Here is a 24,697-nt window from a genome sequence, read left to right as displayed (position 1 = left end):
CTGAACACACACAGGTCAAAGCTGGAAACTTTCCTCTTTTTTTACACGCATTTTTCCACCTGTTTATGACTACAAACGTATCTCTGAACTCAATTTAAAATCATAAGATAAAATTATTTTTTATCCCTCACCGAGGAAATCATCGTTACAGAAACGTGATACACAAAGTAAAAATACTACCAATCACAGTAAGAAAAAAGACTATTTACACTGCCGCTTACTGTCCCACATTGTGACCTCTGAGGAAGACTGCACAGGACAACTGCGCTCAGAAAAACTGTAATACACACAGAGCGTAGTAGTATGCTAAGTATGACGTTAAAATAAATATAACTGCACACAGGAATGAAAAATTGCTCAGGAAGAGAAATGAGAAGTGCATGTAATAATTACACAGTGCAAATGTAAAAAAATAATAATAAACCAGCAAAAACCAGTGGGTTCACTGGGACACGCACACACACACACAGACACACACACACACACACACACACACACACACACACACACACACACACACACACACGAACACACACACAGGACTGAAAGCTGGAAAGACTGAAGTGGAATTAAAATAAGTACAATACAAAATATTCCTGAGATTTTCGTGCAAAGTAGCTTGAGTTCAAGTGTTTGAATGTTAAATTGAGATTTTCTAAATATTTATGCTATTTTTTAGTTTTCCTTTTTTACTATTGTTTTTTTAATCTATGCATTGATGTACAGCACTTTGGTCATCTCTGTTGTATTTAAGTACACTTTATAAATACATTTGGATTGGATTTTTGTGTTGTAGAGTATTTATTTTTAAAATGTTTTAGAATTGCTCCTCTTGTCGGCACTCTTGCTATATTTATTGTTGATTTTTCTTTAATTAAAAAAACCCCTTTTAAATCTTTCATCTTTACTCTTCTATTGTAGACCTGCATCCTTTATCATATTTTACGTTTTACGGCTCTGTAAAGCGCTCTGACTTGCCTTGCTGTATGAAATGTAAATAAAGCTGCCTATTTCACACCATCATTTCATATTCTTTGCTATCTCTCTTTGCTCCGTCCTCTCGGTTTTAACTCCTGGAGGACAACTCCTCCCTGAGGGATCAGTGAAGTGTCATCTCGTCCTGATCCCTGAGTGCCGCCAGTCAGTCCGCGTGCCATCTTTAGGCCAGACTGGCTTTTGGGGGGATCCTTTAGGAATCAACAGAGCGACCTTCCCTCTCACTTGGAGGTCACGGCGGCTCGCTCCTCCGCGCCACGAGCCCCCTTCAGAAAGGTCAAGATGGCTTGAAGTGCGAAATGACTGAGGGAGGAGAGGATGAGGAAATAAAGAGACGGAGGAGACGGTGACTGTGCTCTTCTTCTCTGAGCAAATGTAAAGCAGAAGAAGACGGCCGATGAATAATTCGCGGCCATTTTCAAAGTCAAAGCGAAGTCAGCCGTGTGGGGAGGAAAAGGATCTATTGTGCCGGCCGCTTCGGCTGAAAGGCAGCGGTGGACGATAAACAAGTTAGTTTGGAAATTAATCAGAGTGCAAAGAGAGAGAGAGATGGGGGGCAGGCGGGAAAGCAGAGCAGAGTGGGCAAGTCGTTATATTCCTTAATGGGTTGTCTGTCAGGAGGTTTGGCGAGCGTGGGCTCACGTGGCATTAGAAGGAAAATGGGTAATCAAAAGGTTTCCGAGGTGAGGTGCCAGTCCATTTCCCCTCCGCTCTCAGACGCTCATGATTGATGGAGAAAGATCCGGACTCTGTGGAAAACCGCCGCCTGAAATCTGTTTACTTATGGAGGTATTACCGGCCAGTTTAGCTGTTTTCTCCAAAAACCATCATCATCATTGTTCAGGAGTTTCACTTTGAGGCAAAAGTCAATTCTCTTTCTGTTTTTTTTAAAATCCTTTAAATTTTCTTTTTTTTAATATATTTCTGGTTGACATTTTTTAGCGTGGCTGTTCGCTGTATTTCCATTCTGTAATTACCTCCCTAGACAGCAGATTTTATTGTTAGTGGTGGAGTCTGCCATTCCTGCTCTGGACTGAAATATATGCACACACACGCGCACACACACACACACACACACACACACACACACACACACACACACACACACACACACACACACACACACACACACACACACACACACTAAACTTCACCATCACAGCCACAGACCTTACCCTTATTCTAATCCAATTTACTTCATTTTCTTAAAAAAAAACAACAAAAAAAACCGATGTCTGGACTCGTCCGGCAGTGTTCCCTCTCCGTCATCACTGTGCCCCCCCCCTCAGTGTGTGGTGCTTTTGTATTTTCTCTGTATTTTGTTGTGTTAGGGATGTTCCTCGGCGGTGAGGTCAGATCTTTATTTACTATTTATTAATTTAAGAAAGTGGTGACCAGGTGCCAGACCATAAGCAGCATGCATCCAAGAGGAAGGTACAAAAGGCAGGAACACAGGAATCTTTATGTGAGGACACGTCATCCCGTGTTTTCCACAAAAAGTCAGCCTGAGAGGGAACTTCATCTCATTTTCTCCACTGGAATGGCATCCTAAACGGGACTTCATCACACTTTCTTAATTTAAGGGCATCCTGCAGGCTAATACAGTTTTCTCTTTTAAAGGGGCACCCTAGAGGGCATTTCATCCTGTTTTCTCCACTAAAGGGGTTGACCTCAGGAAAACATCATCTCGTTTTCGCCACTAGAAGGCCGCCCTACAGGGAACTTCATCTTGTTTTTTCCACTGGAAGGGCATCCTAGAGGGCACTTCTCCATTTAAGGGCATCATGAGGGCCACCTAATTTCATTTTCTCTATTGAAGGGCACCCTAGGGAACTTCATCTTGTTTTCCTCATTAGAAGCCCAGCCACCCAAGTCAGCAGTTCATCATGTTTTCTTCACTAGAGAGGAAACCTGGAGGGCACTTCCTCCATTTATGGGCATCCCAGTGGGCACTTTATCGTGTTTTTTCTCCACTTGAGGGACACCCTGGCGGACACTTTGTCGTGTTTTTCTCCATGTACGGGCACCGTAGAGAGCACTTTATGTTTTCTCCATTTAGAGGGCACTCCAGGGTGACCTCTGGTAGAGGGCCATCCTAGAGGGCACTTCATCCTCTTTTCTCTATTTAAGGGAACCCTCAAGGAACCTTCATCATCTTTTCTCCACTAGAAGGGCACCATAGAGGGTTACTTCAACCCACTTTCTCCATTTAAAGGGGATACTTTATCCCATTTTCTCGAATGGAGCGGAATCCTAGAGGTAATGTTATCATGTTTTCTCCATTTAGCTGCACCTTTGAGGGCACTGCATGATTTTTTCACCACTGAAAGGACATCAGAGGGCTCTTTGTCACATACCCCCGCCCTGCAGGTCCCCCAGTGCTGGCAGGTATAACTAATGTGCCTTGAGTGGGTAACAATGGAGAGTCCTATTTCTCTCTCTCTGTTGAAAACAGGCTTGTATTTTCTCTTAAAACCACCTGAGCTTTTTTTTGTCTCCAGGAAAAACAGGTCTAATGAATCAATTTATCCCATCATTGGCATTGACACTCAGGTGTTGTGTTGTCCCCAGCTGCAGAGCCTGTGTAACCGTTGATTTGAGTTGTACTGCTTTAGTTCTCAGCTATGTGATAAGCCTCTTGTTTCCTGGTTTGCAAACAAATCACGTCGTTAAACAAAGACAAAATCAAAATATTCTGTCTTTTCACAGAAAAATGCTATATTTGGGTAAATGAAATGATGGTGTGTGTTGAAAGCATAGTCAACAGGAAACGTGGGGATTAAACAAAGGGTTAAACAAAACATTGACATTTTTCATTTAATGCAAGTTTATTTGCATTTTTTGGTAAAGATTATTTTCTGTGGTAGACATTTAGTTAATTTAGTAAGCTCAACACTAGATTAGTCTGATAGTTATTTTGCTGCTGACCTTCTGTGTGCAAAGATGAGATTAATGCAAGGAGTCACTTTAATGTAATTTTTCTGTTTTTTGTTATTGCATTTCTGAGTTTGTGACGTGTAAGATGCAGACTTTCAAACACATTCGACTTTGCATTTAACAAAGAGAAGTGCCTGAAAACTAAATAAAACTGGAATGCCTCATCTCTTGTTGTGTTTGTGTCTCTTTCTTTGTATTTTTGGGGAAATAAAACACATCTTTAAATCTAAACCTACATCCTTGTCTACCTGCTTATTTGTTTCTAGAAATATAATTTTGTTTGCCAGTTTTTAATTGTCATAATAACTGTAAACATCCTCGTCTGCTGCAGTGAGCGGCCGTAAAGTGTTCAGCAGGCAGTTAAACATCACGCTGAAGTAAAAAGCTCTGCTGTTACACATGCATATAAAGGCTTTAGAGTCTCAGTGACATTTATGAAGTAGTTTCATAAAACGATACTGGAGTTTTAGATGTAACTTCAGCCATAACAGTGATGAGAAATGTGTACGAGTATTCTGAATGGTGCTTCTAAAACAATCCAATAAGAGAGCCAGAAGCCATTGTTGTGATTTATCGTGAACTTCTTTCAAACTTTGTTGACTTTTCTTTGACATCTGGGCCCAGTGTTATCTACCAGTCTGCTGGAATAGCTTGTTTTGATATTCAAATACACATCCTATCTGTGGTGTGAGTGTCTGACTTTTTCTGCCAGCAGTGTTTGTCCTTAAAGTATTATTACCAAACACAAAAAAAACCTTGCTGACATTTGAGCATTTTTGCTTTTCAGCGGACAGACTGCCGCTTTGATTGTGTTGCTCGCTGTAATTTAACAAACTGCAGGAAATGCTGAAGGATCATTTTTCTTTTCGCTCACAAGAAGCGAGAAAAGGCCCGAGCGTGCTTCAGAGCTTCGAGCTGAATCACAGCTCTCTATTGTGGGAGACGTCCGACATCGCAGCACCAAACAGTGGAGTGCACAGAGCCAATCACCCCTCAGGGGCTGTGGTGAAATTTGATTAAAAAGTTTGTTGGTAAATTAATTTTGACCAAACACAAGGGGCATGCTGATGCGGCCGCAGTCGTTAATTGGACTTGGCAGAGGGGCAAGTCCACTCGTCAGCGTTGTGTGTATGTGAAACTGTGTTCGTGTTGAGCAGGACAATCAGTGTCCCCTAAGACTGAGTGTATTATCACTGAGGGCCTAAATGAAGTGCCAGGATAAACATCCAGAGGAGGTGCAGCACACACACTCTCTCTAATGTCTTTCAGAGTGGAACAAGGACAGCTCTGTGAAATACTGACTGCACAATATGCAAACATGACCTGCTTTCATAAAGTAAAGACAGGTACTTTATCCCCAAGTTACACACTCTAACGCAGTGATGCTCAACTTACAACGTGCCCCTCATAGGGTCCCTGGTGGCCCCCAAAAAACATTTTAATTCACAGTAAAGATAAAGTGATCCACACTGGGAATTGTTTCTGTACTTTTAGTCCCCATAAGGTGTCAGAGAGCATAAAACAGCATCAAATAGAGCTTGTTGATCAAAAAAAGTGCCAGTGGAGGATCCCCCACACCCCCGACAGGGGTCCTAGCTAAGAACCTAATGTCCTAAAATCCCAGAAATGTCCTAAAATCTTAGAAATGTCCAGAACGCCTAGGAATGTCCAAAAAATCCTAAAAATGTTCTGAAGTCCTAGAAACAACCTAAAGTTAGAGTAACATCCAAAAGTCCTCTAAGTGTCCTACAATCCTAGAAAATTCATAAAATCCTAAATATGTCTAAAAATCCTCAAAATGTCCTAAAATTCTATAAACATGCTAATCCTGGAAATATCCTGAAAGCTTAAACATGTGCTAAAATCATAGAAATGTCAAGAAATCCTTAAAATGTCCTAAAGTCCTAGAAATGTCCTAAAATCTGAGACACATCCTAAAATCCAATGTCCTAAAATCCTAGAAACCTTATAAAATCCTCAAAACATCATAAAATCATCAAACATCTCAAAACCCTCGAAATTTCCTGAAATCAAAGAAACATCCTTTAATCCTAGAAACGTCCTGAAGTCTTAGAAATGTGGCCCCCATGCAAAGTAAGCTGGGTGTCCCTGTTGTAAAGTATCCCTTCTGTAAAGTGTGCCCGCTCCAACGTATCCCTGCTGTAAAGTGTCCCCTCTGTAAAGTGTCCCTGTTTTAAAAGTGTCCCTGCTGTAAAGTGTCCCCTCTGTAATGTGTTCCTGTTGTAAAGTGTCCCCGCTGTAAAGTGTCCCTGTTTTAAAAGTGTCCCCTCTGTAAAGTGTCCCTGCTGTTAAGTGTCCCTGCAGTTAAGTGTCCCCTCTGTAAAGTGTCCCTGGTGTGAAGTGTCCCCTCTGTAAAGGGTTTCCTCTGTAAAGAGTCCTCTCTGTAAAGTGTTCCCTCTGTAAAGAGTCCCCTCTCTAAAGTGTTCCCTCTGTAAAGAGTCCCCTCTGTAAAGTGTTCCCTCTGTAAAGTGTTCCCTCTGTAAAGAGTCCCCTCTCTAAAGTGTTCCCTCTGTAAAGTGTCCCCTCTGTTAAGTGTCCCCTCTGTAAAGAGTCCCCTCTCTAAAGTGTCCCATCTGTAAAGTGTCCCCTCTGTAAAGAGTCCCCTCTCTAAAGTGTCCCCTCTCTAAAGTGTCCCCTCTCTAAAGTGTCCCCTCTGTAAAGTGTCCCTGGTGTGAAGTGTCCCCTTTGTAAAGTGTTCCCTCTGTAAAGTGTTCCCTCTCTAAAGTGTCCCCTCTGTAAAGTGTCCCTGGTGTGAAGTGTCCCCTCTGTAAAGTGTTCCCTATGTAAAGAGTCCCTTCTCTAAAGTGTCCCCGCTGTAAAGTGTCCCCTCTGTAAAGTGTCCCTGCTGTAACGTCTTTCAGAGTGGAACAAGGACAGCAGCGTGTTGGACTGACTGCACATTATGCAAACATGACGAGGTTATATAAAGTGACGCGGGCGCTTTCATCCCCGCGTCACTCACCCGTCCCCCGTGCATTCATCTGATCGCCGAGGCTCTCCATACGTTCTGTCTTTGTAATTATGCCTTTCTATGATCCCGTCTCTCCCTCCTCTCTCCTGCGGCGCTCCCTCGCCGCTCCGCAGAAACCCGCCGCATCACTCCTGCAAAGCTGCACTTAATGACTCGCCGAACTCAGTCTGCTGGGTAATGAAAGATACACTTTGTCATAAAACGCCGGTCCTCCTCTGAATGGGGTTCAGAGCTCAAGAGGACGGACCGGCTAATGGCTGCTGACCCCGCGGTATCACCCCTCCAGCACGGGCAACAGGTATTAGCTGCCTAATGAACTCCATGCTAATGAGGAGCGCTGGGAGTCCACTGCCAGGCGGAGCACAGGTGACCTGGACTCGTACACATGATGCCGAGTGCTGCAGAGACGGACCTGCGGGCTCTTGGCTCAGACAGGCATCAGGAGCAGATCTGGAGGCTCTCGCTCAAACTAAATCCTACATAAAATGATTCTGTTTTTTGTTTTTTTCTCCTCAAATAGAGCCAGAACAGATTATTTCCAGCACGTTAAAGTAATAAGAGAAGCATGTTTGAAACAAAAGACACAAACACTTCACACCTCTCAGAAGCTAATCCTTTTTCAGGCATGGCTGAATTTTTCATGTCCCCGGAGAGCGTCTCGCAGCGTCTGAGTTGGGGGGGTGAAAAGGTTTCTGTGACATCTTATTAACCTCCCAGACTGGAGCTGGATTATGGAGCTGAGAACGGGCGCGTGAATCGAGGTAATGTGTCGAACTTGTTGGACGAGTAAACTTTACAGGACTCAACGGTGAGAAATTATAATCAAACAGGACAGGATGTGCTGTTTTAAAAGATCGTGCATCACTGAATCACGAAGATTTGGGGACAAAGAAATGCTTCTTTTTTAAATTTTTCCAGCTAGAAAGTGCCATAAAAAGCAGGTAGTTTAACCCTTTGAGCAAAGTTGTGATTTCTTTTAAAAATATGGGGAGAGGCACGAAGTAGCTTAACAAGAAATGGCCGAAAAAAAAATAGCAAGAAATTACTTCAAAATTACAACAAATCCATGAAAATAGACAAAAGAAAAAGTGTTTTGTCTGTGAATTTTTTAAATAATATTTAATTATAATAATTATTAATATAGAGTTGTTTTTTTTAAATGATTTTCCAATAATCTCCGCTCTTTTGTAAATCTCATTTTCAGGTCCGTTTTTTTTTTCACTTTTTACTGAGTTCTTGCACCGTCAGTGGTGACGGTGCCACGTGACGCGGTTGTTTTCTTAATGAAGCCACGGCTTTCTACGTAGACCAGACAGTGACGTGAAAAGCAGGTGTTTTAAGCCACAACTGCTGAAGGCCGTGGCTGTTTTTGGGGACTCCTTGATGTTTTTCCAACGGTGCCACAAAAAGCAGCTGTTTTCTACAGAGACGTTTCTGCTTTTAGCGGGGATTTCTGAGAAGCTGATTCGAGACCAACCAACAGCAAAAACTGTTTGACCAGCAACTTTTAATGCACCAAATATTTTTGAAGAGATCTGATGAGCTTTTGCTGAGACACTGCTGCTGCACAGCAGGGACAGTACCATGAAAAGCGAGTATTTTAAGCTGTTCAAGAACTGTTCAAGACCAACAAACAAAACTGACTGTGGATTATAAAGTCATTTCTGCGTTTGAAGAAACTTTTTAATGTAACAAAAAGGCATGTTTTTTAACGACCCGATGTTTTTCCAATGAGATGGAGGCACGAAAAGCAACTGATTGTTTACTGAGACATCACTGCTTTTCCAAAAAGTCGAGTATTTCAAGCCAAAACTGTTCAGGACCAATAGCGAACAACAACAGCAGTTTGTCCACCAGCGTTTTTTAAAGAGACACTGCTGTGCTTCCAGCAGGCACAGTGCCACGACAGCCTGTTATTTTAAGCCAAAGCTGTTCAAGACCAACAAACAAAAAAACCTTTTTGGGCACCAACTGTGTTTTTTTATTGATGACCTGCTGCTTTTCTAGCAGAGATTTCTGCCGCCAAAAACGCAGACGTCATATTAACCACAGTGTTACATAAAAACGTAAAAAAATCAGCAGCATAAAAATGTCCAAATGCAAGTTAAAGCAGAGCAGAGCAGAGACTTTCCATGTGGATGTGCAATTAAAATATTTTGACCCTAAAAAAAAAAAAGAAGAATTCTGATCTCAGTATTGATCAAAGATTATCTTGTTGGCCGTAATCATGCAGCCCTGCTCTCTTGTAAACCAACAAAAATCTGAATGAAAGATAAGGCAGACACACCGCTCTCTAATCTCTGATTCAGAGCAGAAAGCTCAACAGGGCTGCAGGAAATACAAATATTTGGGCCTGAAACTTTACCTAACTGTGTGCTCGGATAAACCGTGGGACAGAAATATATTCATAACAAGATATAAGAGACAAAATGCACCGCTTCTGTTAGCGCTGACTCAGATTTCTGACGATCGTCTGACTTTTAAACGTGCGACCTGACAGCAGCAGAGAGGACGTTCATCCTCTCATCTGACGATTAACTCTGCTAATGTTTGCTCTCAGCAGCCTTCAGCTCAACTTTCCGCTCTTTGCTTCAACTTTAACGCTGCGTTCAGGTGAATTCCAGCAGCGCGTGTCCCGTAGACTCTGACGCTCCGGCGGGTCGGCTGCTGGAAACCTTGAACTCGGCGCCCTTTGAGATAAAAAATGCTAAATAACAAGGGTGAGTGAGCCGCGGTGTCTAATTGTAATAGAGGTAATCTTCATGAAAGGCCACACTGCACACGGCTCCCAGGGGTCTTTGTCTCTTATTGAGTCTCTCGCAGCCTATCAGCTCCTACCGGGAGCTTAGTTCCTCCTTTCCTTCGGTGAATTGCCTTCGGGCGGCCTCCACTTTGTTCCCTCTTGTCTCCCAATGGAGGGGTGACCTTCCCATCCCATTCAGGACTGCATAGTCACTGCCGATGTACCGGCGGGGATTGAAAACCCATCTCCTCGGGAAGCATGTCACGTCCGTCTGTGCCCTACCTTCCTCTCACTCCTCCGAATCGCACCTCCGTCTCCTCGCCTCACTCCTTCCTTCTTACAGACAACTTAACCTTTTACACCTGCTGCTGATTTCCTCTTAGAAGATGTTTACCGGCTTCATCCCACCAGCAAGTGTTTTCCACCAGCGCTCCAAGTACACAAAGACACCACCGCAGTCATTTTTGTACTTTAGACGAGGAGATTAAGGGAAATCTGTGAGCTTTTTCACCATCAAATTACCAAATTATTGGTGTTGTTGAGCACAGAGCGGCGGCACAAAAGAAATCTCAACTGAAAAGAAATGAGACTAAATTGTGCACTTTGTCATGAGGATCTTCGTTTGTAATCAGCACACAAACACATTCACAAAGATTTCAGCACGTTTAAAGGAGATCTGAAATAGATGTAAAACGCTCCGTAACCACTCAGACCTTTAAAAACACAAAGGACGATCATACTAAAGTAACACAAATTATAAATAAAAACTGTTAACGTGAGCTGACAAATAATCTTAACTCAAGGTTTGTTTATTCATCTTTTCGGGGCATTTAACCCTTTAGGGCCTGTTTGTCTCTTTTTAGTCTCTTTTCTTCTTCCTGCTGTGATAACTGTGTGTGTGTTGATGCATGTGTCCTAAATGTAGTCCAGATTGTGTATTTGAGTGTAATCAGTGAATTTGCAGCTCAGCTCCTACAATAAGTCTAAAATACACTGTGGAAACTAAATAGTTACATTCAGACTGTTCAGGTCCAAAAATGCTCCATTGAAACCCATTCAAACTGACATTTTTGATCCCACAGCCATCAGAGCAGAAAAACAGGACTTGTATTATTTCTGGGTGTCATTCTGGGCTTTTGACTCTGAATTTGTCATTTTGACTATTTTCCACCTGATGAGGTCATTTTGACCATATTTGGCATATGGAGGAAATACATGCTATTTCCACTAGGTGACCTGTCACAGTCAATGTAGCTGCTGATCACTGACATATCCCAGACTGTCAGCAGCTACACTCACACACTGACATATCCCAGACTGTCAGCAGCTACACTCACACACTGACATATCCCAGACTGTCAGCAGCTAAAAATATCTACTTAGCATGTAGTTTATTGAAAATAATTCAATATACTGAATGACATATTCAGTATATTGGCTCTGCATGACGTCATCAGCACATTATGGCAGCATCTGTATCCGGGATATTTTGGCTTCACTTAAGCAAAGCCTGGGAGAGTCGTCGTCGATCTTTTTATACAGTCTGCGGTTGAAATGTAAAGAAATCTGCTACATTAACAACGTACAAATGTATCGTAGGAATATTTGTTCTTTTTTGTTAGAAAATAACGGAGCTCTGTGGCAAAGGAGGAGAAGATTCACCAGGCTCTGACACACAAACAGTGTTTGTATTTCGATACATGCACAGCTGGTTTTGGGGGTTAACACTCAGATAAACAAAGCAGTTTCTCCTTTAAACAGCAGAGGGATGGATCTGATCTGTGCGGCAGCATTAAATACAATCAGATTCACAAGATATTTCTGCTGTAAAGACAACAATTATTGTCAGAAACAAGATGACCAGAAAAGAGTCAGTGTGGCAGCGAGCGCTCGTCTAAAAGCCGATGAATATTTTAGGAACTGAGGCGCATTCGTTTAGTCCATCGCCTGCACGCAGTGACCTCTGAGTCTTTTGTGCAGAGAATAAAATCCCTGTGCTGTGTTTTTGTGATGTTTGCGGTTTAGAAGTAACATCTTTTCCACTGACTGGAGGAGAGCATTAGAGAAACGACAGAAACGAAAACTCTGAAAAACATCAATGATGAATAAAGTTGGCGGCAGAAGAGGCCTCGTGCGGAGCGCCCGAGTGTCGGGGAACAAACACGCGGCAAACACGGATCAGAGGCGGCGGCGGCTGAGGAAGCAGAGTTGCCCCGCGATGGATCGGTGTGGATTTTGTACCGTGGAGCTGAAGAGTGGCAGCGGGAGATAAGCAAAGAGTCACACAGGAGACAAACACACAGGCTGCATTATGTTGTTGCACACCTTGACAGGCTTTCCCCGACATGATGCCAGCAAGAAAAATGGTGTGAAACTTGGCTCTTGTGGGGACTTAGGCTGCGCGAGGAAGCAGCAAAGAGGCAAATACATCACTGCACCCTGAGAGTGTGTCTGCCCAGCTGCTCTCCGCCTGCTCACAGCTTCCCTGCATGTGTGTGTACACGGGACATATGTGTGTGTGTGTGTGTGTGTGTGTGTGTGTGTGTGTGTGTGATAAATGGCATGTCTGGCCACAGTGGTGAGCGAGCGCCCACGTTGGCCACTGACAGCCACGGTGTCGTCTCAGCAATCCACAGCAGATCAGCTCGACCTTCACACATTATCATATTTATAGGAACTTAAAGGGACAGTCCACCCCAAAACAACCTATTTCTCCTCTCACCTGTGGTGCTTTTTGTCAGTCTAGATAGTTTTTTGTCTGGGCTGCCGAGTGTTGGAGGTATCGGCCGTAGAGGTGTCTGCCTTCTCTTCAGTATAACAGAACTAGATCGCTTTCCAAAAACATACATTTAAAACTCATCAGCGTCTCTCCACAGACCTTACTGTGAGCAGTTTCACGTGGGAACTATTTTCTTTCTACTGAACTATGCGCACCAACCCAGTCTGTTCTCACTTCGGCTCATCAAATAAAGGCGCTCTGTCGGTGTTTTCGTGCGAGCGTGATGCTCAAAGCCAGCTTCCATGTTCAACCCGAACACGGCTGGACGAGGACGATGGCACCGGGCGCGTCCACCTGCAAATGCTGAAGGACAGCGTCAGGTAATAACGCTGTCGGTAACGACCGAATTCAAGGAGCGTGAGTGCGCTTATAGGGAGGGCGGGTGGGGAGGTGCAAAGGTCCCACAGACGACCGACTTCAGTGTGGGACAGTTTTAAACAGATTAGGGCTGCACCTATCCATTTTATTTGAGTAGTCAATTAATATAAGAACGAGTTTATCAATTACTCTAAAGATTATTCCTTTATTACTTGTTTAATATAATAATCAATTTACCCAAAGATAAAAAAAACTAAAGTCTAAATTTCTATAATTTATTCATCATTTATTACAATTATTAATAATTATACTTTTGGACAACATTTAATCTTTTACATTGACTGGTATTTTCTTACTTTAGACTAGTCGACGAGTCTAAATTTAAACTTGAATAAATAAATGAATGAATACTTTATTTCTGTTACAGGCATCATACAAACTGTTTGTTTCACACATTTTCAGTAACTAAAAAAGGAATCGGCTGAAGCCCGAGGCTTATTCTTGCTCTTCTCACTAAACGTCATGGAGACTCGGCATTAGGAACAGACGCTAGCTGATTTCACCAACATTTGGAAACTCACACCAAAACTATGTAGACTGATAAACGGCACGAGGTCAGAAGAAAAATCTCTTTTTAAAATTTTGTTTTGGAGTAGCTGACAGGAGGTATAACGTGATGCTCCTTGCGAGCCTTGAACAGCAGGATTACCACGTTGGCTCAGGTTCGGCTGTTTCCCGTTTGTTATTAAAAAGCTGCAGGTGTGAATCGGGCACGCGTGTTCTCAACACACGGTACTGAAATCTGTCCGTACGCACTCATCACAAACTTTTCCTCTGTCAGAGTTTATCCATTACAAGAGACGCCAACAACAAAAGCTTCATCAGTAAAAGGCACGTTAATGTAATGCGCCGGGGCATCTTCCGTTTCCATGGCGACAAATGGAGGCCGGCGCCGACATCCATTACTTATGGCCGACCGAAACACGGACGCAAGACTGAGAGTGAGTTTATACAAAGAGGTCTGATTGTTGCAGTCGAGGTTTTGTGCTCTTTGCCTCCCGATCCCGAAACAAAAAGACAGAGAGCTATAGAGGTGAGTTACCCAGAAACCCTTGTGCTACGAGGTCATTTCCTGTTGTATGTTGAGATTGAAGTGTCGCCTCCATCAGGACACAACAGACTCGTTGTCAGGAGGTTGTTTGGGTTCAGCCGGAGTCGAAACGGTTTAAATGGAACGAGAAGAAAATGGGATTAAAATCTCCTGTGAACGTACGTCTGTTCACCTGTAGCTTCTTTTCGTCAGGGAGGGCGACGTGGAATAAATGATATTTTTGTCATATCAGTCGATGGGGAGAAGGCAATAAGCAACAAAGAAGTTAACAAAAAAAAGAAAATGAAAAAATAAAAGGGAAATGAGATACAAATAATCAAACAAGGCAGAGAAAACTTGGAAAAGTTCTTAATTAATTATAATAATTCTGTTACATACTTTTAAATATGTAATCACGATGATAACAAAATACCTTTTTTTACCTAGCTTTTTTCAAAAAATTATTTTCTAAATGTACTATTTTCTTGTAATTTGTGGACATTTATTACCAAGCTGCTTATTGGCTCTTTTTATTTATTTTTTTACCATGTTTTTTGGCTCAAAGGTTTAAATATTTGTGAAAGGCGTCTGAAAGCAGCACAAAGAAAATGATGGAAGTTTGGAATTGATTCAAATCTTTTTTTTAAGTATCTCTGAATCAGGAAACTTCATAACAAAGACACAAATGTGTGTATTTCTACCAAATTTCAACACTTTAGGAAAGACAACCCTGAGCCTTCATGAGCCTTCAGGGTCCAAATCTCCAGATTTAAAAAATGTTTGTAGCCGCAGCAAAGAAATCTTCAGAGGATAAAGACTTGTTTGGGGTTCAGGTGTCGATGAAGAAATTCCAGGAGAAAAAAGACAAAACATTTTTTGACAATCCCGAGTTCAAACTAGAAACGCTTCCCTCGAACTGCAGCCGTACATCCGCATGGAGACTTTTATTTTTTTCAGACGTGGAGCGACGCTTCTGTCAGCATGACTCCTGTGATGTAAATATTCAAAACTTGTGAGGACACGCACAAGATTTCTCTACATCCTGTTCGCTTCATATCAGTCACACAGTCGTATTCAGCTGTTAGATACTTGACGTTTCTTTTGCACAACTTATTCTCAGTGAAAAACCAATAAAGGCGAATACTAATAACAGGAACTTAGTCGACTCAGAAACTGATAAAAATCTGAAGGCGCTGAAGAAATCGCTGCTGATCAGAATTAACGCCGATGTAGCGACTCGTTTCTCCTCCACCATCTTTAAACTGCGTCTCTGCAATGTTCTCTCCCTTCATCGTCTGCTTCTTGCTCTTGATAATCTTTCTCATCATAATCACCATCTTTACGTGATAATTTCCATCATAATTTCGGCTTATCGGCCACTTTTTTCTTCTAACTTCCCCCCTCCACTTCCCACGTCTCCTCTTTTGTCTTTGCCGTCTCATCCTCGCCGTCCTCCCGTCGCTTCACCCCACTTCTGTCCGAGCTATTTATGTTCGCTGGCAGAGAAACAAAGTTCTTCAGCTGGACCGGAGTTTGGAGAGAGAAGGCGGCGGCCGAGGCTCGCACGCTGCTTCACCAGCTAATCTGGTTAGTGACAGTCGGAGACGACGCAGAGGACAATCCTGTGTCCGTCTTTCCTTCAGTGTCCTCACTCTGAGAGTCCAGGGGGACTTTGAGTGGCTACAGTCTCTTTGTGTTGTGCATTATATTTGTCTGGTCGTTGCTGTGTGTTTAAAGAATCCCACAGAACGTGATCAGCGTCTTTCAAAACACGGCAAAACGGCAAACAGCAGCAAAGGAAAAAATGACCCAACAATGGGCCAGAAATTAGAAAAAAGTAAGAAAATTACCTAAAAAAAAAAAAAAAAGAACAAAAAAATTACCTAAAAATTGTAAAATAAATGTAAAAGTAAAAAAAGAAAAGAAAAAAGGAAGGAAGGAAACAAGCTGGAAAAATGACCTGGAGTATGATTTTAAATGTGTAATTATGAATATAGTTTCACTCTTTTTTTGACTTTTGTTCCCTTGACATTTTCTCCTTCCTTAAAAATAATTTTCTAAATCTACTAATTTTTTGCAATTCGAGTAACATTTCTTTTTTTTAAATTTATTTTTAGTTAGTTTTATCAATCTTACTTCCTTTTATTTGTGTTATGATTGCTTCTGGTGTTTCTGTTTCTTTGTATTATTTTTATATTTGCATTATGTGTCCTTTTTTTTATTTGTCCTCTGGTTTTCATTTTATCCTGACTCGACCCTGGTTTCTTCCCACTTGTGTTCAGACTGTTTGGCTTTCTAAAGTTCAAGGCACTTTGTAAACTCTGTTTTTAAAGGCTGCTATATAAATGAAGTTATTATTATTAGTAGTATTATTTCTGACAGAGCTGCTCTTTACCTTTTCCCCATGTCTCTGAATGAAGCTGCACCGCTGAGCTCAGCGCTCAAAGGCTGAATGACTCTTTACGTGCGGCCCAGTTTCCTAGAAAATCACACTCACACAGCGCTAAATGATCCTGCTCCATACACGGAGCAGGAAATCTAAAGCTGCCTCCATTATGCTCACTGCCAACGTTTCCTTCAGTTCATTGTTGATTTCTGCTACCACAAAGACGTCACAGGGTGTGTTTCTCTCAGCCCTCATATTCCCTGAAAAATCATAAAAACGCCGGGGCCTGCAGGAGCAGAGCGCGATGGCGACCGCGCTGACCCGCGGCGCTCTCACGCTGCGCTGCTGCTGTAACTACTATTTATAGAGCTGAAGGTTGCACCACTTTATGGAGCCGTGCAGCGCTGCACCGTCAACAACACGGTCCTGCAAATATCTCACAATTAAAAGCCTCGCGTCACCTGTGATAACTGAAGGGCTCCTGCTCACAGAATCGCCCTCAGGAGGACTTTTACTTTGAAACGGAAACAGAAAAGGTTGTACTTCAAAGAAACATTTAGGGGCAGTTTACATGGCGGTTTGGCCTTTTGTTCACATGACAACGGCAAACTTTTGAAACCTGGTTCCAGAGTGTAAATCTATGAAAACGCCACCTCTCCTGTCGCTGTGTAAACTGCGAGGTCTTCTTCTGTGCAGACTACAGCATTTTTGGTCATTTTTGTGAATCCGTGTACACGAGGATTGTTCTCGCAGTGTTATCATGTAAATGTGAATTTTATCTTTTAAGTTCAACGGCTGAGATTTCGGCTCCGGCTGGTTTTATTTGTGATGTTTTGCTTTGTTTTGTTATTTTCGTTTTTATGTGTTTGCGTCTGTTCTTCTTTTGTGGTTTTTATTATGGCGTCTTTATTCTGATTAATAAAAGAAAAGAGAAAAAAAAGTGATATTGCAGTTTGTCGTCCAAAATTGCATGAAAAAGTCATAGAGCAGTATGCCGTCCTAACTTTACCCTAAACGTCACCAATCTGACCAATGAAGGCACAGAGTACGAGCCAATCAGAGGCAGAGGAGGGCGGGTCATGACTTCCAAAAACACAGTTTACTTCGCCGTCCGACACAAAGCTCGCAGGACGTTCAGGCGTGGCGGGGAACTCGATGGCCTGTAACACTGCAGGGAAACGCTGCAGTTTGACGCAGGTTAAAAACAATCAAATCTATCTGTTTGAACGATCTTGTAGAAATCAAAAAATAAAGAAAAGAAGCGTTTCTATGACTCAAGAGTGTTGGAGGAGGCGATATAAAAGGATTTAAAAAATCTGAAAGAAAACTCCCAGGCACTCTCTTTTAAAATGTTAAAATGCCTCTACTTCCACGGCATGGTCATGATGGACGCGTTTTCGGCATGTAAGCCTTCGTCAGGGAAGACGCGTGGGAGTGTTTTTAAGGTCCATCACGAAGAAAAAAGGCATTTTAACATTTTAAAAGAGAGTAACTTGTAGTTTTCTTTCTGATTTTTCAAAGTACATATGGTGTCTTTGGACTGTATTCAGCTGAATTTAGGACAAAATCAGATTCGCAGATCACTGCATTCAGTTTTCAGTGACATTTTACACATTTTATTTTGAAGAATCCATTTTTGCAGACAGAGTTTAATAACTCTGATCACAGCTGGACTTTCTCTCCGCCGCTTCCCCTCTGTGAAACTAAACTCTCTCCCATCGAAAGAGTCTCCGCTCATCTCATCTGAGTAAGAGGACCGAGTCCACCAATCAGGATCCAGTAATGCGCCTGTGAGACATTAACCCTTTAAAACCTGAGCAAATTGGCTTGATTTCTTTCAAAGGCATGAGAGGAAGGAGGCTATGAGCAATGTGACAAAAAATGGACAAAACAATAGCAGGAAATGTACAAAAAGTTATAAAAAAGTTACCTGAAAGTAAGCAACAAAAAAGAAAAAAAGAAAACAAAAAAACCCTAAAATGACTTTAAGAAGGGCTAAAAAAGAAAGAAAGAAAAAATACGTATTTAATTTTGTCCAATTACTCTTAATATATAATAATTAGATTAATAAATGAAGTTTTCTGGACATTTTTCTCTATTTTTTTGATAATATCATTTAATCTACCCCAGCTAATTTTCAGATGATGTTCTCATCACCTTATGCTTTCTTTTTTTTTTGCAAGTTGCCAAAAATTTCTTTCCAAGTTGCTCATTGCCTTTTTTTTTCAAAATTAAGAAAAAAAAATCAAACCAATTGCCTTAGATGTCAGAGGTTTAGACGCTTATAAAGGCGTCTGAACACAGCGCAAGAAAACTGATGACGTTCCAGGCGTTAAAGGGTTAAACTTTTAAATTCATTCAGGACTCGCCACTGCAGCTGAACCATGTTTATCTGCAAAACCTCCTGAAGAACGCCGCACTCATCCTCAACAAACAAAACAATAAAAAACAGAACAATTTGAGGGCCGCTCAATCCGTCGCCCACCGCGGGACTCATTTCCTCTGACCAATCAGGGGACAGCGTGCTTAATGTAAAACAGTCTGTGTACGAATCGGCTCAATGTCCCCACGGGAGGGACGGCTCGTCTCACCGTGCAGCGTCTTTACAGCAAATTACATTCTTCCACAGGTAAGCAGCAGATGACAGATTGTGTGGTGGTGATGAGAGGAGGCCGAGTCTTCACGCTGTCATCTGCAGAAATATGGTTTTTAATTTATTTTGTCAGCTTCAGGTCGTGCGGCTGCACTGTCTGCAGGCCGCCGCACGCAGAGTTCGGCTTTATCACCAAAATAAAAAAGAGGATGAGGAGCGGACAGACTGCGGCACACCGAAGACAGCAAGTTTAAGTCCAAAAAACTTCACATCCACTCGATCAACACTCTTCATCCTCCTCCTCCTCCTCCTCTCAGCCTAAGTGGTGGTGGATTTACCTAACCCCTGTGTTGGCCCCGGCCCCGGTCCCCCGGCCCCCGGGCAGCAATAAAAACAGGTAAACAAAGGGGAGGCCGGAGCGCGCCAATAACAAAGGGGGACTAAAGGGGCTGTGTGACTCATTAAGTGTCAATAGGCCCCCAAATCCCTCTGACCGACCACACACGCACGCACGCACGCACGCACGCACGCACGCACGCACGCACGCACGCACACACACACACACACACACACACACACACAGAAGGCAGGATGAGATTTCGAAGAGCCGAGCGGTGGAACCAAACGACGGAAATGAGGTTGATATTGAGATGCAATAGCTTCATTTCCAGTTTAAAGGTGCAATCAGCCGAATTTTACTGACCTGAATGAGCTGCTGATCACAAAGTGTGACTCACAGATTCTCTCTGTTTCTGATGCTGAAATTTTAAGCTTTCAAAAACTTTCTGGCCTCAAAATAAATCTCATCCACTCTGCTATAGTCACATCGTCTCTGGGATATTTCAAAAACTCATTTCAACCTCACATTTTAACAACATTACGGTTATGTTTAGGCACAAAAACACTTGGTTATGTTAACAAAAAGATCATGTTTAGGATTTAAATACCCAGTTTTTGTGGTATACTCAGTAGTGAAAAAATATCGATGGGTCACCGAAAAGCATCGCAGAAATCACAGCGATTTGTTGGTGTTGGAAAGTTGAGTCTTAAAATACCTGCTCTTCATGTCACTATCGGGGCTGGAAATGCAGCAATGTCTCAGTAAAAAATAACCTCCTTTAGTGGCGCTATCACCAGTGGAAAAACCACAACAGATTTCTTAAAACGAAAACTGTTTGGAGCCTAAAAAGTTGCTGGAAAAACAATTTTTGTTGTTTATTGGTTCTGAACAGTTTCAACTTCTCAGCAATCCCCACCCACGATACTGACGACTGGTTTCTAAAAAGTTGCAGGAAACAGCAATTACTCTTTAAAAACCAACCGGTTTGTCGGTGTTGAACATACCTGCTTTTCATGCCACTTTCTGGCTGGAAAAACAACAATGTCTCAGGTAAAATCAAGGTGGCAGAATCAGCAGTGAAACAACTGTAACTAGGGCTGGGCGATATATCAGTTGATACTGATATATATCAAATGACTCTTTCTGCCAAGCTTAACGGTTCAGAGACACCGGCGGAGAATGAAGGGGGAGTGGACATTCGGAGACACCAGCAGACATCGGCGGAAACACTGGCGGAGACACCGGCAGACAATAAGAGCGGAACAGACACCGGCGGAGACAGAGAGACATCTAGATTTCTTGGCTTGCCTGCTTTTGGAGTCCCGCTCCCCACCGGAAAGCAGCAACGTCTTGGTGAAAAAACGTTTGTTTTTTGTGCCACTATCTCCGCTGCAAACACAGTAACGTGTCACCGAAAAACACCCACGTTTTGCACCTAAAATTGCTGGAAACACAGCGATGACTCTGGTGAGAGAGTGTTTAGTGCCTGACTGCTGATCTGAGGTCTGCACCGATGATATCCTCTGTTATTTAAGAATAAAGAGTGTGTGTGTCTATATTATAACCTGTTTTCTCCTCCTGTTGTCACTCTTCTTCTGAGGAGGAGGAACCATAAATCGCTTATGTATGAGGCTGCGCTCTAAAAATAAACCTGAACTTAAACGAGTTGAACGACCAGCGTCGCATTTCGCTCTGAAGCCAAACAAGTGTATCATGATGTCCTTCCAGCTCATTTCACATTTCCACTGTTTTATCTGCAGGAATTAGCTGCAGATTGACCTCTGCTGCGCAAAATGTGCTCTTTTCTTTATCACCACGTAAGGTGAACTTCAGATGACTGGCTGTCCCTTTGAAATGCCAATCTGTGATCATTACGCCGTGCCCCGTCACAGGTCTGACGGGCTCACATCAGCCTGCCACTGTCACAGAGTGTGTGTGGGGGGGGGGCGAGAAACCAGAGAGATTCACTGCAGCTCACACACGGCTGTTTCTTCTGACTCATGACGTGTCAGCGATGTTTGAGAATCAAAAAAGTCATTTTTCTAATAAGTAGAGGTGTAGCGATCAATTGGTCTGCATTGATATATCATAAATTAAGCCATGTATTTTCAATCCAAAGTGAAAACATCAATCCATATCATCTTCTTTCCTATGTGCCTTTATTTTGAAACTCTGTCATCGTCACACAGCGTCAGGCAGGTGATGGCGAGCAGCTGAGAGAAAGACGATGGGGAGAGCGTCATTTACTCGGGATTAAATCAACAGTATGTTTTGTTTTTCTGAGAAACTTGGGGTTGACAGGCAGAGCACACGCCACACGTAAACAAAAGCCGTACTCAGGAAACGCCACGTACATGCCGGGCATCTCGCTCTGCTAACTTCTAACAGCAACATTAGTCGTCACAGTGTTAGACTGAAAAAACGCGCATGCAGCCTGAAACTGATCCGTGCTGTCGGGAGATGCAGTGACTCACACCAGAGGTGAGTCACAGAAAAAAGCAATATCACATGAGAGGGAGTGATGTTGTGCTCGTCAGACAGTTATTATTGAGCTGATTTTTACACTTTTACACTACATTTTTACGCTTTTGTTGAAAGTTTTTGTTGTTAATTGACATTTTGAGGATGTTGGGAGAAGTTTGTCTTTAAGTCAGTTTTAGGAAAAGTCTTTTTCCGGAGAGCGTTTTCAAACAGAATGGACCAGTTTAAATTATTTACAATTATTTGTTGTTTTTGTCTTTTTTGGCCAAAAGCAAAAAAAAAAAAAAAAAGAAATAAAAGGTGGCAGCTTCCTCTGTGACTGACTGTGTTAAATCAGCAACTCATATCGATCGCCGACCCCTAAATCAAACTAAATTGAAACTGTATGGAGGCAGACTTTGAGATATCGGCTAGTATCGCACCATTGTCCAAAGTATCAGTGTAATATTCTATCATGACGAAACCAGTGATTTACACTCCTACTAAAAAGACAACATCACCACTGATATTATATTTGCACACATATAAAACTGCATAAAACCCAGAGAGTGAAAATCTGAGAAAGCTGGGGAGAGGTCAGGAAGCTTTAATCAGACCACATCAAACACACAAAAGGAGAAGCTGAACTCACCGCTGGAGCAGTCGAGTCCTCCCCAGCCGGGCTCACACTGGCAGGTATCAGGAGACACACACCGTCCGTGGGCGCACTCCTCAGTACACAACGCTGAGGACGAAGACGGGGACAAGGTTAATACATGAGCAAGTTAAATTTCTCTATCGAAAGGAGCACTGGGGCTGAAATTTAAAAATCTGCTTGCCAGAGTCTGTAGGAAAGGGCCGACTAAAATCAGATTTCAAAATACATTTGAAAAAAAAAAATTTAATTATTTCCGACATAAATTGCAACACCACTACGCCTTGAGAGTCGATCACATGGCATCAACCAAGTTTGTAAAATGTTTAGGAGCTATTTACAACTGTGTGAAATAAGTTGACATTGGGATGGATGCCTTCATTCCTAAAAATGGACGCATTATTCCAAAACAGGTTAAAATTATCTATAAAAAACACACTATAAACTGAGCAGACTAACTGAAGCCAGGTGTGCAGGGTGAAGGTGCTGCTAAGACGTTAACAACAGTTGATTTAACGTATCAACTATAACAACTTACAAAAATAACTAGGTTTGCAAATTGTGAGCACTTTCCTTAATGGATTATTGGTAAAATTAAGAATTGATTAACCGATTAAAAAGAGTTGGTGACCTGGGATCCACTCAACAACCAGCTTTTCCTTTTTCTGCTTTTATTTTTATTTTATGTTTAGCAGTGCAGCTTAACAGATCATTTCAAAAACAGTTTTATAATATATTTATTAATTGGTAGCAGATAATTTTGCTGTGGCACTGGATGGCATTGGTGTCATTAGGTGAAAAACCTTTCAATAAGAAAAACATAGAAAAGAAAGAAAAAAACTTTCAATATATGCTACTGTACAACACATGTAATAGATATAAATAGAAAACACATGTAAATATTTAAACCCATTTTACACCATTTTAACATGTTTTCACACATTAAACAAAGTGAAAATATTTACCATTACAGTTTCAATAAAAAAAATAAAATAATCTTTGTATTTGAATTATTTCATATTTTTAACATATTTATATAAATATGTCATTACTTTTAGCAGCCTTCATCATGAATTCGTATCTGTACATAAAAGTCTCTGTATTGTAATATTTTTAAATATTGCACTGGACACTGGAGCACTGCATAGCTCGATTAACTTACGATTAAATTCCTAACAACCGCTTAATCGATCGTGGATTAATGGTTATCATCCTAAAATATAACATATTTGTGGTTTGCAGAATCACACAGTTCTTTAAATGACCTTTTTTTAGCCACAGAAATGAAGGACTGAGTCTACAAACTGTGTCTCTTAGAGAGTCCGTGCACATCGCGGCCTGCTGTGTCGCCGCTTTAATTGTTTGAGTTTTGACAATTTCATATATCAATGAGACGCAGATTAATCCATCAGGATACAGATTGTGAGTGTCTGTTAATATTTATGTGTTAGGCGAGCTAAAAAAAAACAACCTGACTCAGATATGTGGAGATGCAGCGAGCTGCTCTGCTGATAGCGCGCACGGCGAATATTATCTGCTCTGTACAGCAAACAGATAAGGCGGCTCTGACATCTTCATTTTCACCTTACGCTCCTCCGGCTGCTGTAATATTTCATCAGGACACAACCTCACAGCTGAGAGCTGTCATACACTATCTGAGGTTCACAACAAAACACTCCATCACAGCCGCGCAGTGTCTCGCCGAGTCTCACGGTGTCATTACACCGAGCGGCGATTAGCTCAGAGGCCGGAGGAGGCCATGACCAGCCGACAGGAGGAGGAGGAGGAGGAAGGTAAAGAGAGGAGAAATAAATAGAGAGTGGAGGAGGCAGAGAGAGAAGAAAGCAATAAAGACTAATCACACTCAATCACACTCAATCACACTCAAACACACACACACACACACACACACACACACACACACACACACACACACACATACACACACACAGATCTCTCTACCCCCTAAAAGTGAAAGTAAAAAATGTCAAACACAGAAATGTCACCATAGACTTCAAAGAGCAACACGTAAAACTTTAAACCAGCAGCAGCACATCAAAAATGACTTAATAAAAAAAAACTTGACTTTTTCACTTCCCCATATTATGTCATTGCATCATAAATTTTGAGACGCTCTCCAGGAGAAACCAGCAAACACTGAGAGTCTTTGTTCTGCAGGATGTGATGATCTACATGAATCCATTATGTGCAGTTAAACAATGTTTGATTTCATGCGCTGCCTGTGGATTCACATACACTCATTTTAAATGCAATTATCTGGAGTTTTGGAGTTTTTTCTAGTTGTTTTGTTCCTCTTTTAATTCTTTTTTTGTCTGTTTTTCTGTGTGTGTGTGTGTGTGTGTGTGTGTGTGTGTGGAGGGGGAGCTACGGGCTACAACAAACCTATT

The 24,697-nt window shown here is 42.0% G+C and overlaps 1 protein-coding gene across 3 annotated transcripts in view; it reads right to left on the bottom strand.

Annotated features, from left to right (window-relative positions):
- The window catches only part of LOC148190323 (multiple epidermal growth factor-like domains protein 11), a 158,907-nt gene that overhangs the window by 75,685 nt on the left and 58,525 nt on the right, over positions 1–24,697 (bottom strand). For all 3 annotated transcript variants that reach the window (XM_088076744.1, XM_088076794.1, XM_088076817.1), the window contains exon 6: positions 22,287–22,379. In XM_088076744.1, coding sequence (XP_087932870.1) covers positions 22,287–22,379 — 93 coding nt within the window. The remainder of the gene's footprint in view (positions 1–22,286; positions 22,380–24,697) is intronic.

The sequence above is a fragment of the Plectropomus leopardus genome, chromosome 1 (assembly GCF_026936395.1).
Source record: "Plectropomus leopardus strain MGB_pleo_1.0 chromosome 1, ASM2693639v1, whole genome shotgun sequence".
Classification (NCBI taxonomy): Eukaryota; Metazoa; Chordata; class Actinopteri; order Perciformes; family Serranidae; genus Plectropomus; species Plectropomus leopardus.
This window is presented reverse-complemented; position numbering and strand designations above follow the sequence as displayed.